This window comes from Dipodomys merriami, unplaced genomic scaffold (assembly GCF_024711535.1).
Source record: "Dipodomys merriami isolate MVZ:Mamm:240054 unplaced genomic scaffold, mDipMer1.0.p SCAF_3, whole genome shotgun sequence".
NCBI lineage: Eukaryota > Metazoa > Chordata > Mammalia > Rodentia > Heteromyidae > Dipodomys > Dipodomys merriami.
In genome coordinates, this window is record NW_027204492.1 from 84,243,402 (window position 1) to 84,255,999 (window position 12,598).

The 12,598-nt window shown below is 41.2% G+C and overlaps 1 protein-coding gene across 1 annotated transcript in view; it reads right to left on the bottom strand.

Annotated features, from left to right (window-relative positions):
• Clcn5 (chloride voltage-gated channel 5) overlaps positions 1 to 12,246 on the bottom strand; it is a 197,596-nt gene extending 185,350 nt beyond the window's left edge. The window contains exons 1-3 of the mRNA XM_070040457.1: positions 12,112 to 12,246; positions 11,368 to 11,483; positions 8,799 to 8,950 (exon numbers count right to left, since the gene is read on the bottom strand). Coding sequence (XP_069896558.1) covers positions 8,799 to 8,814 — 16 coding nt within the window. The 5' untranslated portion in view covers positions 8,815 to 8,950; positions 11,368 to 11,483; positions 12,112 to 12,246. The remainder of the gene's footprint in view (positions 1 to 8,798; positions 8,951 to 11,367; positions 11,484 to 12,111) is intronic.
• Between the last annotated feature and the right edge of the window lie 352 nt (positions 12,247 to 12,598).

Genomic DNA, 12,598 nt, shown 5'->3' on the forward strand with positions numbered 1-12,598 from the left:
ATATCTATATATCTATAGACATATCTATAGATATATATGTATATATATCTTTCCTTTGGCAATTATGCCTTATAAAATTCACAAGTATTCAATGTTTTTACAGATAAAAAGAAATATACAAATGAGCAAAAACCAAGTTAACTGTAATTCTTTTTATTGTGTGTGTATGTGCTAATACTGAGGCTTGAACTCAGGGTATCATGCTCTCCTTGGCTTTCCCATGTAAGGCTGGCACTCTACTACTTGGTACAAGCCTCCACTTTCAGCTTTTTGGATATATGAGTCTCCCATAAGACTTTTCTGCCCAGGCTGGTAATCCTCAGATCTCAGCCTCCTGATTATCACAAATTCAGGCATATGCTAGTGGTTTATTTGGGGTTTTTTTTGTAGTGCTCCAAATATAACTCAGATCCTTGCTTACTAAGCTATTGTTCTACCACTGAAATATATTTATTAAATATTCTGTGTATAGTTTAAGCACCAGTGGCTCATACCTGTAATCCTAGCTACTCAGGAGGATGAGATCTAAGGATCAAGGTTTGAAACCAGCCCAAGCACGAAAGTTCAAGACACTCTTATCTCCAATTAAGCACCAAAAAAAGTTGGAAGTGGAGCTGTGACTCAAGTAATAGAGCATTATCCTTGAATAAGAAAGCTCAGGGACAACACCTAAGCCTTGAGTTCAAGCACTGGGACTAGCACACACACAAAAAAGAATTCTATGTATAATCTCTCAGGACTTTCTTGATATTATCAAAAGCACAAAAATCATAGCAAATATGATGATTAAAATGGAATCATATTATTAATTTTTCAATAGCAATAATAATGATAGGTACATGCATTCCCATTCAATCCCCTCAATAATTGCTTGGTGATTCTAAAATTTGGCTGTGACATTCAAAAATAGTCATCTGGATCCATTTTAAGATTTAGATTGGGGCTGGGAAGGTGGCTCAGTGGTAGAGTGCTTGCTTTGCATGCATGAGGCCTGGGTTCAATTCCTCAGCACCACATAAGCAGAAAAAGCCAGAAGTGGCGCTGTGGCTCAAGTGGTAGAGTGCTAGCCTTGAGCTGAAGAGCTGAGGGATAACGCCCAGGCCCAGAGTTCAGGCCCATGACTGACAAAAAAAAAAAAAAAAGATTTAGATTATCAGGCCCAGAGTTCAAGCCCCACAAAAAAAAAAAAAAAAAGATTCAGATTAATTGGTTTGAATAAGGCCTAGGTTTCAGAAATGTATATAGATCTCCAGATGATCCTAATGAGCACAGAAGATGGACCTTTTAGGTTAGCTGTTTTTTACCCATTTTAATTATGAATATATTAAAGAACACTGAAGAAAGTATAGCAGATAGATATAACTGGAATTTTGAAACCACATCTCAGCCCAGAGCCCATATGTTTAACTGTTATTTGTTCACAATACGCTATTCTCCTCATTTAACATTGTGAACCTATTTTTACATTACTACATAGAATTCCACAATGTCATTCGAGTAATTACAGTATCCCACTTTATAACTGCAAGAAAATTCAAGTATTACCAATTTTTCCCAGTATAGAAAATCCTATGATTAATATCCTTGTTGATACATGATTGGACACATCCTTAATTATTTCCTTAGGATAAATGTCAGGAAAATTAACTGCTAAGTCCAAAGGTCAACATATTTTTAAAGCTTATGCTAAATACTGCCACACTGACATTCCCACCAGAAGTGAGCAGGAACAGCTGCTTCCTGGTGTTCTTGCCAACTCTGGTTCTATCATTCCTTCTTAATCTTTGCAAGTTATATTAGAGAAAATGGCATGCCATTCTAATTCCCCTTCCTTCACTACTATATTTTTTTCAGGACTTAACTACGTTTATTTCCTAAATAAAATACATATATAAAAAAAGGAAGGGGATAAGAGGAAACAGAATTCCACTATGCTGACACAGACTTGAAATTCTAGTTAAGATCATATTAAGAGTCAACTGATATTTAAAGGAAATAACTACAAGATGTCTGACTGAGGCATAGATGGATTGAGTCTCATTAGCCTAAAAACTGCACAAAACAATTTCAGCAAACTGATGTCCACAGCACTACTACATTTTTTCATGTTTGCTGCCCATTTAAATTTCTCCTTTTATGTATTTTCCTTTGCACCCCATTTTTCTACTAACAGACCTGCATTTTTCTTCTGTTCCTCTGAATTAAGCATAATGTGTCTTGTTGCAATTGTTCGTATTTTCTCATTTACTTTATTTATGGTTTGACAGAATTTTTTATTTTTATATAATTGATGATATTAATCATTTTTAAATCATTGCACCTTTGATAGCATGCATACAAATATCTTCTTTACCCCTCAACATGTTATAGTCTCCTATTTTTTCAGTTCCTTTATGATTTTTTCTCACTTAATTTTAAATTCTTTGTGTGTGTGTATGTGTGTGAACGTGCACGTGCCAGTACAGGGGCTTTAACTCAGTGCCTCAGTGCCTCATGCTCAATACTTGCCTGCCCCCCAAGGCTGATGCTCTAACATTTGAGCCACAGCTCTACTCTGTCTTTTTGCTGATTAGAAATTAGACTCAAGAGACTTTCCTACATGGGCTGGCTTCAAATCACAATCCTCAGATCTCAAATTCCTGAGTAATTAGAATTACATCATGTGTGAGCCACCAGTATCCAGCTTAACTTTACATTCTTCAATGCAGCTATTCCCAAACAAGATGGCACATCAGTTGTTCACCAAGCTACTTTATTAATTTTTTGGTACCAGTCCTGGGCTTGAACTCAAGGTCTGGGGAGGTAAGCCTGAGCTCTTTTTTTTTTGGCTCAAGGCTAATGCTCAACCACTTGAGTCATACCTCCACTTCCAGCTTTTTGGTGATTAATTGGAGATAAGGACTTTTCCTGCCTGGACTGGCTTTAAACCGGATCCTCCTATTTCAATCTGCTGAGTAGCTAGGATTACAAGCATGAGCCATCTACACTCAAAGCTACTTTAAATGCTTAGGTCTTAAGACTGAATCACAATTGGAAGAGATATATTTGTTTTAAACACCACAGGAAATTCTGATGTCCATCCTCCATTGAGAAACACTATTGTAATACTTCCATGTTTATGATGGTGTTATTTTTCCAAATTTCTTCAGCACATTTGTTAAACCATTTCATTTATTTGAAATGCAACCTTTATCCTAGTTGGTAAGTTCTAGGAGAAGACCACACCTGGTTTCCCTGACCATTGTGTGTCTAGGGACTAGCAGAGTATCTGATAAACAACATTGGCTCAATAAAAGCTAATTGTATACATAAGTAATACTTGACAACACAGAGCTCCAACCTCAAACTGGCTGGTCCCCTCTTCAATATTTTTTTAATTAGTAGATCAATAAAACTAATGTCATTAATGCTGACTGATAACCTTGAGTTATCAAAAATAATAAAGTACAGGCCAGAAGTAGTGACGCATGCCTGTAATTCTAGCTACTTATGAAACAGAGATCAGGTTGGGGTTCAAGGACAAGCCAAGTTAAAAAAAAATTAGTGAGACCTAAGCCGGGTGCCAGTGTCTCATGCCTGTAATTCTAGCTACTCAGGAAGCTGAGATCTGCAGATTGCAGTTCAAAGCTAGCCCAGAGAAGGAAAGTCTGTGAGACTCTTATCTCTAATAAACCACCAGAAAACAGGAATTGGCGCTGTGGCTCCTGTGGTAGAGTGCTAGCCTTGAGCAAAAAGAGCTCTGGGACAGCATCCAGGCTCAGAGTTCAAGCCCATTATCAACCAAAAAAAATTAGTGAGACTCCCCCCCAATCTTGACAAACAAGCTGGGTGTGGTGTTCTGTGTCATCCCAGCTTCATGCAAGGGAGGGAGGTGTAAGTAGAAGGATCATGTCTGAGGCCAGTGGGGGAGGGAGGGTTAGCATAAGATCCAATTTGAAAAATAATTAAAGCTAAAAGGGCTAGAAGGTGTGCCTCAAGTGGTAGAACACTTGCCTATCAAATGCAAAGCTCTGAGTTTATACCCCAATACCACCAAAAACTATTAAAATGTGCCCTGTACACTCAATTTATGATGGCCAGAAAATATATGAGAGATGTCCATCGAGTCAAATCAAAATAACATTTCCCCTGTTGAAGAGGTATATGACCAAATTCTCCATGAAGGAACAAAAGAGCAAAGACCCAAGAAAATAGAAAGATTTGGATTCCTTTAGTTTTTATAGTTTCTCAACTAATGCCTCCAAAGCCTGGTTCAGAAGCTTCCTCTAGCTGAGAACAGACTACACATTCCTTTTTCCATGAACCAATAGAAAGAACAGTAGAATAGAGAATCAGGAATCCTGGGCTTAGTCCTGTCACCTAGGTTTTGGTCCATGACTATTTATCTGACCAACCTTGGACATACTACTTAAACTCTAGGGTTGAGCTCGATGTATCTCTTTGAGCTCGATGTATCTCTTCAGATCTAAACCTCTACTTGAAAACCCAAACAGACTACCATAGGCAGGGCTTTCAGGACAACCTGAGATTCCTACCCAGGCTGAAGGGTAGGAATAGTGGGAATAACCATGATCGCTAAAGTTTACTGCGCATTTTTACGCACTAAACACTATTCAAAATATGTTCTAGTTATAATAAAAGCATCCATTTTATAGTACTTTGTTCCAAGTGCTTTGTATATATTAACTTAATCTCCACAAGAATCCTATAAGTTCTATTATTATCCCCATTTTATAAACTGAGACACTAAGGAGTTGTGACTTACTCAAAGCCTCCCTCACAGCTACCAAGTAACAAAACCATCATCAGAGTTGGATTCACACCCACCTTGCTAACTATTAGAGTCTAAAACTGTGGTCTAATAATTAGACCCTACTACCTTCCAAACTATCATCACACTATGCTTTCCCTTCAAAAGCTGGCCAAAACAGCAGATAAGCTATAGTAACTCAAAGAGCTTACTTGTGTGAGAGCATTTCCATCTCCACTAATGTTCAAAAACTGAGGTTTTACTTCAGTCTAATTTGAAGCAAATCAGATTTCAACTTGAACATATAAGATATTTTATTTAAGCCAGGCACCGGTGGCTCACACAGGTAATTCCAGCTTCTCAGGAGGCTGAGATCTAAACATTGCAGTTCAAAGCCAGCCCAGGCAGAAAAGTCTGTGAGACTCTTATCTCCAATGAACTACCAAAAAGCTGGAATTGGAGCTTAGGATCAAGTGGTAGAATGTTAGCCTTGAGCAAAACAAGCTCAGGGACAGCACTCAGGCCTTGAGTTCAAGCCCCATGAGTGGCACGCAAAAAAAAGATATATTATTAATTAGGAAAATGTTGTTAAACTTTTATTAAGAATTGTTGAACAAGTCGGGCACCAGTAGCTCACACTTGATGACTGCAGTTCAAAACCAGCCAGAGCAGGAAAGTCTGTGAGAATCTTTTTTTTTTTTTGTCGGTCATGAGGCTTGAACTCTGGGTCTGGGCACAGCACCACTTCCAGTTTTCTAGTGGTTTTTATTGGAGATAAGAGTCTCATGGTCTTGATTTCCCAGGCTGGCTTTGAACCATGATCCTCAGATCTCAGCCTTCTTTTTTTTTCTTTTTTCTTTTTTTTGGGGGGGGTCCGGTCGTGAGGCCTGAACTATGGGCCTGGGCACTGTCCCTCAGCTCTTCAGCTCAAGGCTAGCGCTCTACCACTTGAGCCACAGCACCACTTCCAGCTTTTTTCTTTTTGCTTATGTGGTGCTGAGGAATCGAACCCAGGGCCTCAGGCATGTAAGGCAAGCGCTCTACCACTGAGCCACCTTCCCAGCCCGGATCTCAGCCTTCTGAATAGCTAGGATTACAGGTGTAATTACAGCTCGGATTCTGTGAGAATCTTATTTCCAATTAATCACTAAAAAGCCAGAAGCAGAACTGTGGTTCACGTGATAGACCACTAAGACTTGAGCACAAAAACTGAGGGATAGTGCCTAGGCCCAGAGTTCAAGCCCCAGAACCAGCTAAAAAAAAGGAATTGTTGAATATTAAAATGTTTTTATTATAAAATAAGTAAATCATTAATGACTAATGACATTTACACATAATACAGAGAAAAATAAAGCCAGCTATTTAGTCATCTTTAGGAACAAATCTTTAGATCCCCACCTGCACAAACTCCAGTTCCATATTTCAAATTTGCCTTTGAAATATCGACCCCACAGCCCAAAGGCATCTCAACTTTAGCTAGTCAAAGCAAAGCACAGAACACTAGCTTCTATCATGATACTCCCCATCCCAGATAATGATACTACTAGCCCCCAGGCCTAAATTGGCTATCAATCATACTAGTCACAGACCCTTCTAGAGCTCACCTCATTCTCTCTAACCTCATTGCCCCAGCTTCTTTTCAGATCCTTGTCATCTCACCCTGAAACCATGATTCCAGACACCTCCTGAATGAATCCAGGCTTTCATTGTCTCCAACTCCAACACCACAGTCAGCCCTGCTGCCAAAGTAATCTTTCTAAAAAACAAAATCTGACTTCCTTGTTTAGAATCTTTGTCTCCAGTATAAAGTATAAAATCCTTCCTAGAACATACAGGTTCTTTCTTTTCTGGCCTCTGACTACCTTCCTTGCTTCATCTGAGGTCATGCCCCCATACATTTCACACCAGGCAAACAAAGCAACTTGGAAGTTCCCAAACAGTGCTGCTCTGTCTGCCCAGAATGCAACACTCTCATTTGCTCATTTGCCCATCTGGTCAATCTCTCTCTCTCTCTCTCTCTCTCTCTCTCTCTCTCTCTCTCTCTCTCTCTCTCTCTCTCTCTCTCTCTCTCTCTCTCTCTCTCTCTCTCTCGCTCTTGCTTGCTCTCACTCTCTCTAGCTCTCTTGCTCTCTCGCTCTCTCTTGCTCTTTCTCATTCTGTCTCTCTGTCTTTTTTTTTGTTTGTTTTTTGTTTTTTTTTAATTGTATTTTATTTTATTTGAGAACGTCTTTATCTCTTCATTACCCACTCTCCCTTCTCTCTCTCCCTCTCTGTCTTTTCTTTTTAACAGGATCTGCCTATCTAGCTCAGGCTAGCCTGGAATTCACTAGGCTACTCTCAAACTTTCTAGCCTCTTGTGAACCCCCTGGTGCTAGGGCTGTAGACATAAACTGCCACACTTAGCTACTCATTTATTTTTCAGATCAGTTCAGAACTTGAAGTTCATCATGGTTTTCTCTAGATTTCCATCTCCCTATTGTAAAACTTATCCAATGCTACACAATTGTTTATTCCTATGACTGCCTTCCCCAGACAATAAGGAACCCTCCAAGGTCCTGCATCTTATTTATATCTCTGCATACTGTTTATTGAGTGAAAGAATGCCTCAGGATTTAAGTGAGAATATCTAAACTTCTCTTTCTCTTTTTTGGTCAGTACTAGGACTTGACTTCAGGACCTTGTGCTCTTGCTTAGCTTTTTTTTCTCCCAAGGCTGGCACTCTGCCACTTGAACTACACTGTTTTTGCCAGTCCTGGGGCTTGAACTCAGGGCCTGGGCACTGGCCCTGAGCTTCTTTTGCTCAAGGATAACACTCTACTGCTTGAGCCACAGAGCCATTTCTGGCTTTTTCTGTTTATGTGGTACTGAGGAATCCAACCCAGGGCTTCATGCATGCTAGGCAAGCACTCTACCACTAAGCCATATTCCAGTCCTGAACTATAATTTTTAGTAGCAGCTTTTTAGTGGCTAATTGGAAATAGGAATCTCTCAGATTTGTCTACATGGGCTGGCTTCGAACCAGGATCTTCAGATCTCAGCCTCCTAAGTAACTAGGATTACAAGGAAACAGCTTAAACTTCTCTTGATAAATGCCTATCATGGTCATTAAAGCTGATATACAAGCCAAATCTCATTTCAACAAATGTCTTTAAATTGTCAATCCCTATACATCATAACTGTTATATTTGTGTGCTTACATTTTTTAAACTATAACATGCACAATCAAACATTTTTAAAAGATACATTAGACCAACACCAAACCCAATTGTTGAATATTTATAGATATCCAAGCTATTTCACTCTACTCCATACAAGCAGCCTTTAACCTTTTGTGAGTCACAAACCAGTTTCAGTAGTATTTGTCTACATTTCTTAAGCCCACTTTCCCATGTGCTGAACATAAAAATCCCATGCACTCCTCAAGATTCTGATAGTCTCTTGAAAGAGTTGATCCTCAACCTCTCTAAAAAAATAAGCTTGCATGTGCTAGAAATTCACAGATCTACAAGAGATGCCAAGACACTAGTAAGCTTGGCTCTCAAGTAGTTTGTATTGTTAAAATACACATCTTCCCTCTGTCACCAAATATAAACATTAGAACATTAAATGTGCTTTTTCAAACTGTCTAAACCCCAAGGTAGTCTTCTTTGGGAAGCCACCAAGGCACCAACATCTGTCACTCCCACCTTTGAGAATCTTATGACACAAATTTGTTGGAAAACATATGAAAAATACAAATAGAAAAAAATCTCCTTATTCCGCATATACCTTCCCGACCCCCAACAAGCACAAGTTTAAATGAAGGAAATCCTTTTAAATGCTTCTGGCATGTCATTTTCTTTAATTCCTTGCTAACCTCCACTAGAAAAAAAAATTGAACTTCTAGCTAGCAGTAGCTTCTTTTAAACTAATGTTCTTTGTCTTTACAAAGACAAAGGGTTAAATTAAAGAAACAGCTGGCTGCCTGCCACTGGCTTGGGGGGTTGGGTGGGGATGGAGGACAGAATAAAAGGAAAAACCAGCTAGAGGAATAAGTGCTAATTCTTACCCTGCCACATGGCCATCTTGAACTTATCTTCTCCTGTGCTGGGGTCACTGGTTCAATGCTTCCTGGAGTTCCCCACCTCCCCAAGACAATGGTGTGTGGATGGAAACACAGCTGTGTGGTCCTATGTTCTGCAAGACAGCAGGGGCCCAAACCTGAAAATATAAACAGAAAAAGAAATATCTAAAAAGAAAAAAAAATTAAATGCTTGAAAATTATTCCCTGTCCCTCTCTGAACCCCTCTTTTGGAGATAGGCAGACATGAACAGTTTCAAGTTTCCCCTCTAAGCAGCAAGGTATTGGTGAAGAAAGAGAATCAGAGCTCTATCATTAGTTAATACTGCCATGCCGTTCTGTGAGATTCTGTGGGAATCACTGGTGCTTCAGTAAATGGGGTTGAGAATTTTAAGGCTGAGTGGTCCAATGAGCTGACAGTGGTATCTTTCCTATCTCAAGGTTCTATGATCTGGAGAACCAAGTGCAGCATTAATAGCCAATCTCTTCCTCAATTGGTAAGTCAGCCAACTTCACATTACAAAATAGGGAAAAAAGACAGCAACATTTTTTGTGGATAAAGTCTTAAAATAGATGTTGCATAGGAAAATAAAAAGAAATGAAGGATGACAATTTTTAAAAGTGAAAAATGATGACATATGCCCTGGAGGTGGTGTTTCATCCTCTATACTTCAATATACTATCCTCCAAGTTGCAGATTTCCTAGAGTGAGCATATATTGTTTTTATAAAAAAGGGGGAAATGGACCAAGGAAAAAGAAAAATGTAAAGGTGGAATGCCCATTTAAGAAAAATCACATTGATTCCGGTAATTCCCATTTTTTTAACTTCACATCCTGTCTTAGGATAATACTATTTGCAATAGGTTGAAAGAAACTAGGAATAGGAGCAAAAAAATGAAGTGTGACAACTGTACTTAGTCTTATTTGGAAGTTTAATACATTACACTTGGTTCAATGAATCAATATTAATCATTTAATAATTTGGTCTTTTTTACAGGCTAAGTCCAGTCTGCTTTTCTTTTTTTTTATTTAAATGTATTGACTTTTTGTGTGTGAGAGATAACAGGGCCTTGCACACTCTTGTTTGGCTTTTTCTGCTCAAAGCTAGTGCTCTATCACTTGAGCCACACCTTCATTTCCTAAATGTGTTAATTTTTTCAACGAGAAAAACATAACAAATTTATTTATGTAGCTCAAGAGCCTTCAGAACAAAGCCCCACAAAGCTAGGGTGAACTCACCATTTTTAGCTTTACTCTTAGTGAAGCAGAGTCAGCCATATGAAAAGATGATTGGATCGAAAGGATGGGATCTAAGGCTACTAAACCACTCAGGGTCTGTTCAGATTTTCCTCCATCATAGCAAAACACACACACATACACACACACACACACACACACACACACACGCGCGCGCGCGCGCGCGCACACACACACACGCGCACGCGCGCGCACACACACACACACACACACACACACACACACACACACACACACACACACACACACACACACACACACACACACACACACACACACACACACACACACGATATGGGGCAGGGCCTTTTAGGAATGAGTCTTAATTTCTCTATGGCCAACTATTCCCCAGAAAGGAGGGAAAAAAGTTAGCAAGCCAATCTTTTGTTTTGTTTTGTTTTCCTCAAAAAAGGTCCTCACTTGTTTGACTTGGTAAACAGCAAAATAGGCTGCTATTTCCATAGATTTTATACAATATACAATCCGCTCCTCTACCTCTAATGTGTAAAAAGCTAAAGCCCAAAGGCTGAAGGCTAATACTAACTTGAGAATCATGTTGGCTCTTTTTAATAGCCATTTTCCTCTAAAAGACAAAAAAAAGTTCATGTGCACACCAGTCCCCAAAATGCCAATAGGAAAAATTCCGGTGCTTTTGGATAAGGGAAAGTTCAAAAATCTGAGAAAACTATTAATTTTAAAAATCTCCCAAGCCCTTCAGTGGTGGCTCATGCCTGTAATCCTACCACTCAGAAGGCTCAGTTCTGAGAAAGGGATTTCAAAGCTAGCCAGAGTAGAAAAATTCATGAGATTATTATTTCCAATTAATTATATAAAAAAGTCACCCGTGACTCACACTGTAGAGCTCCAGCCCTGGGAGGAAAAAGGTAAAGGACAGCGCTCAAGTCCAGTTAAATTCAAGCCCTAGTACACATATAGATACAGATACAGATATAGATACACACACACACACACACACACACACACACACACACACACACACACACACACACACACACACACACACACACACACACACACACACACACACACACGCGCGTGCGCGCAAAGAAGGAAAAAAGAAACTCCCATGCTGAATTCACCAGGGAAAAGCGTTCTGGTTACTTATCAGAAACTAGCCACAGTTTGTTTTGGTTTACTTTTCCCCCTTCTTTTATTTCGATTGCAATTGACAAGTACTGATGTCTGGCTACTGGGACTAGGAGAAATATAACATTTCTGAAGTTCTACCCAGGGAGTTTGTTAATAAATATGTGAAATTCATATACAGCGATCGCTTACTGGCTTTTAATGCTCCAATTTCTGAATTTCCCTCATTTACTCTGGATAGCTTCCACTGACGTTATCACCAGGGCAGGCACCCAACTTCACCTGGAACTCCGGGCAATTGATTTGCTCTGAAATATTAACGAAGGTAAAACGCGTATGAAAGTAAAAGGTAAAGCTTAGTGGTGAAGGGGAGTTCCAAAACACAAGGTTGTAAAAGTCTGGAGAGAACCAACTAGGCGCGTTAGTGGCTAAAGCAAAACGCGCCAGCAACTACTTTTTCCGAGAGTCAAGGGTTTGACTTTGCGAAGAACCACAGAAACCGTGCAGTAAATCCAGGGCAGACAAGAACCGGGCCTCTGCCTAGCTCCACTAGCCAATGCTACCCTAGCCCTGTCCTGGAAAGCGGACGCCGCTGGCTGCGAACCTCCCCGATTCAAAAGCGGGGCGGCTTTGGCGCTGCTCTGCCAAGAAACTTTGCTCCAGCAGCCCAAGGACCCTTCTCAGCAAACAGGGCTGGGCTCTCGGGGAAGATGCCGCCCCGCACCGGCTAGAACGAGCCAGTCTACCTCCTCCGAGTGCCAGGCAGTGGCAGCCAGACAAGGAGGGGGGATAACCCCCATCTCCTTGAGGGGGCCAAGCCAGTAAGGGAGATGTTTCCCCATAATCGCGGTGTTTCCACGGTGCTCCCGGGGAGGGGCGGGGGCCAGGGGGCAGTGGGCCCTCAAAGGACCTGTTGGGGAAGGGAAAACCCATTACCTGTCACCGAGGTCAGGAGCTGTGGAACCCGTGTCCACCCGCCGGTGGGCAGGCGCGCTCGATCGGCTCTGGCGTCCGAGACACCAAGTTGAGTTAGCGCCCCACGTAGCCGGCAGAGCTTCATTCACACAACCCAGTCGCGGAGGAGGGGGAGTGGGGCTGGCGCGAGGCTCATGTGACAGGCGCCTCACAAGAATCAGCTCAGCCCTGCCAGTGTCTGAGCATGCGCGCCATGCAAGGCCCTCACAAGGCACCTCCGCCCCGCTGGCGGGGAGGGAGCGGGAAAGGCGAGGCGACGGCGGGGGGGGGGGGGGGTGGGATGGGGAACCGCGGCGAAGGAGGAGCTGCTAGGAGGGGTTTTAACGTGCGCAACCGCAGTAGGGCAGCCCAGCTGGCTGCCATATTTAATGAGCACTGGGCGGGTCCTAGCCCAGCGCGGGGCGTGTCAATTGTATTTGGAAAGCAGTTCCCCCATTTGGTTTCATTG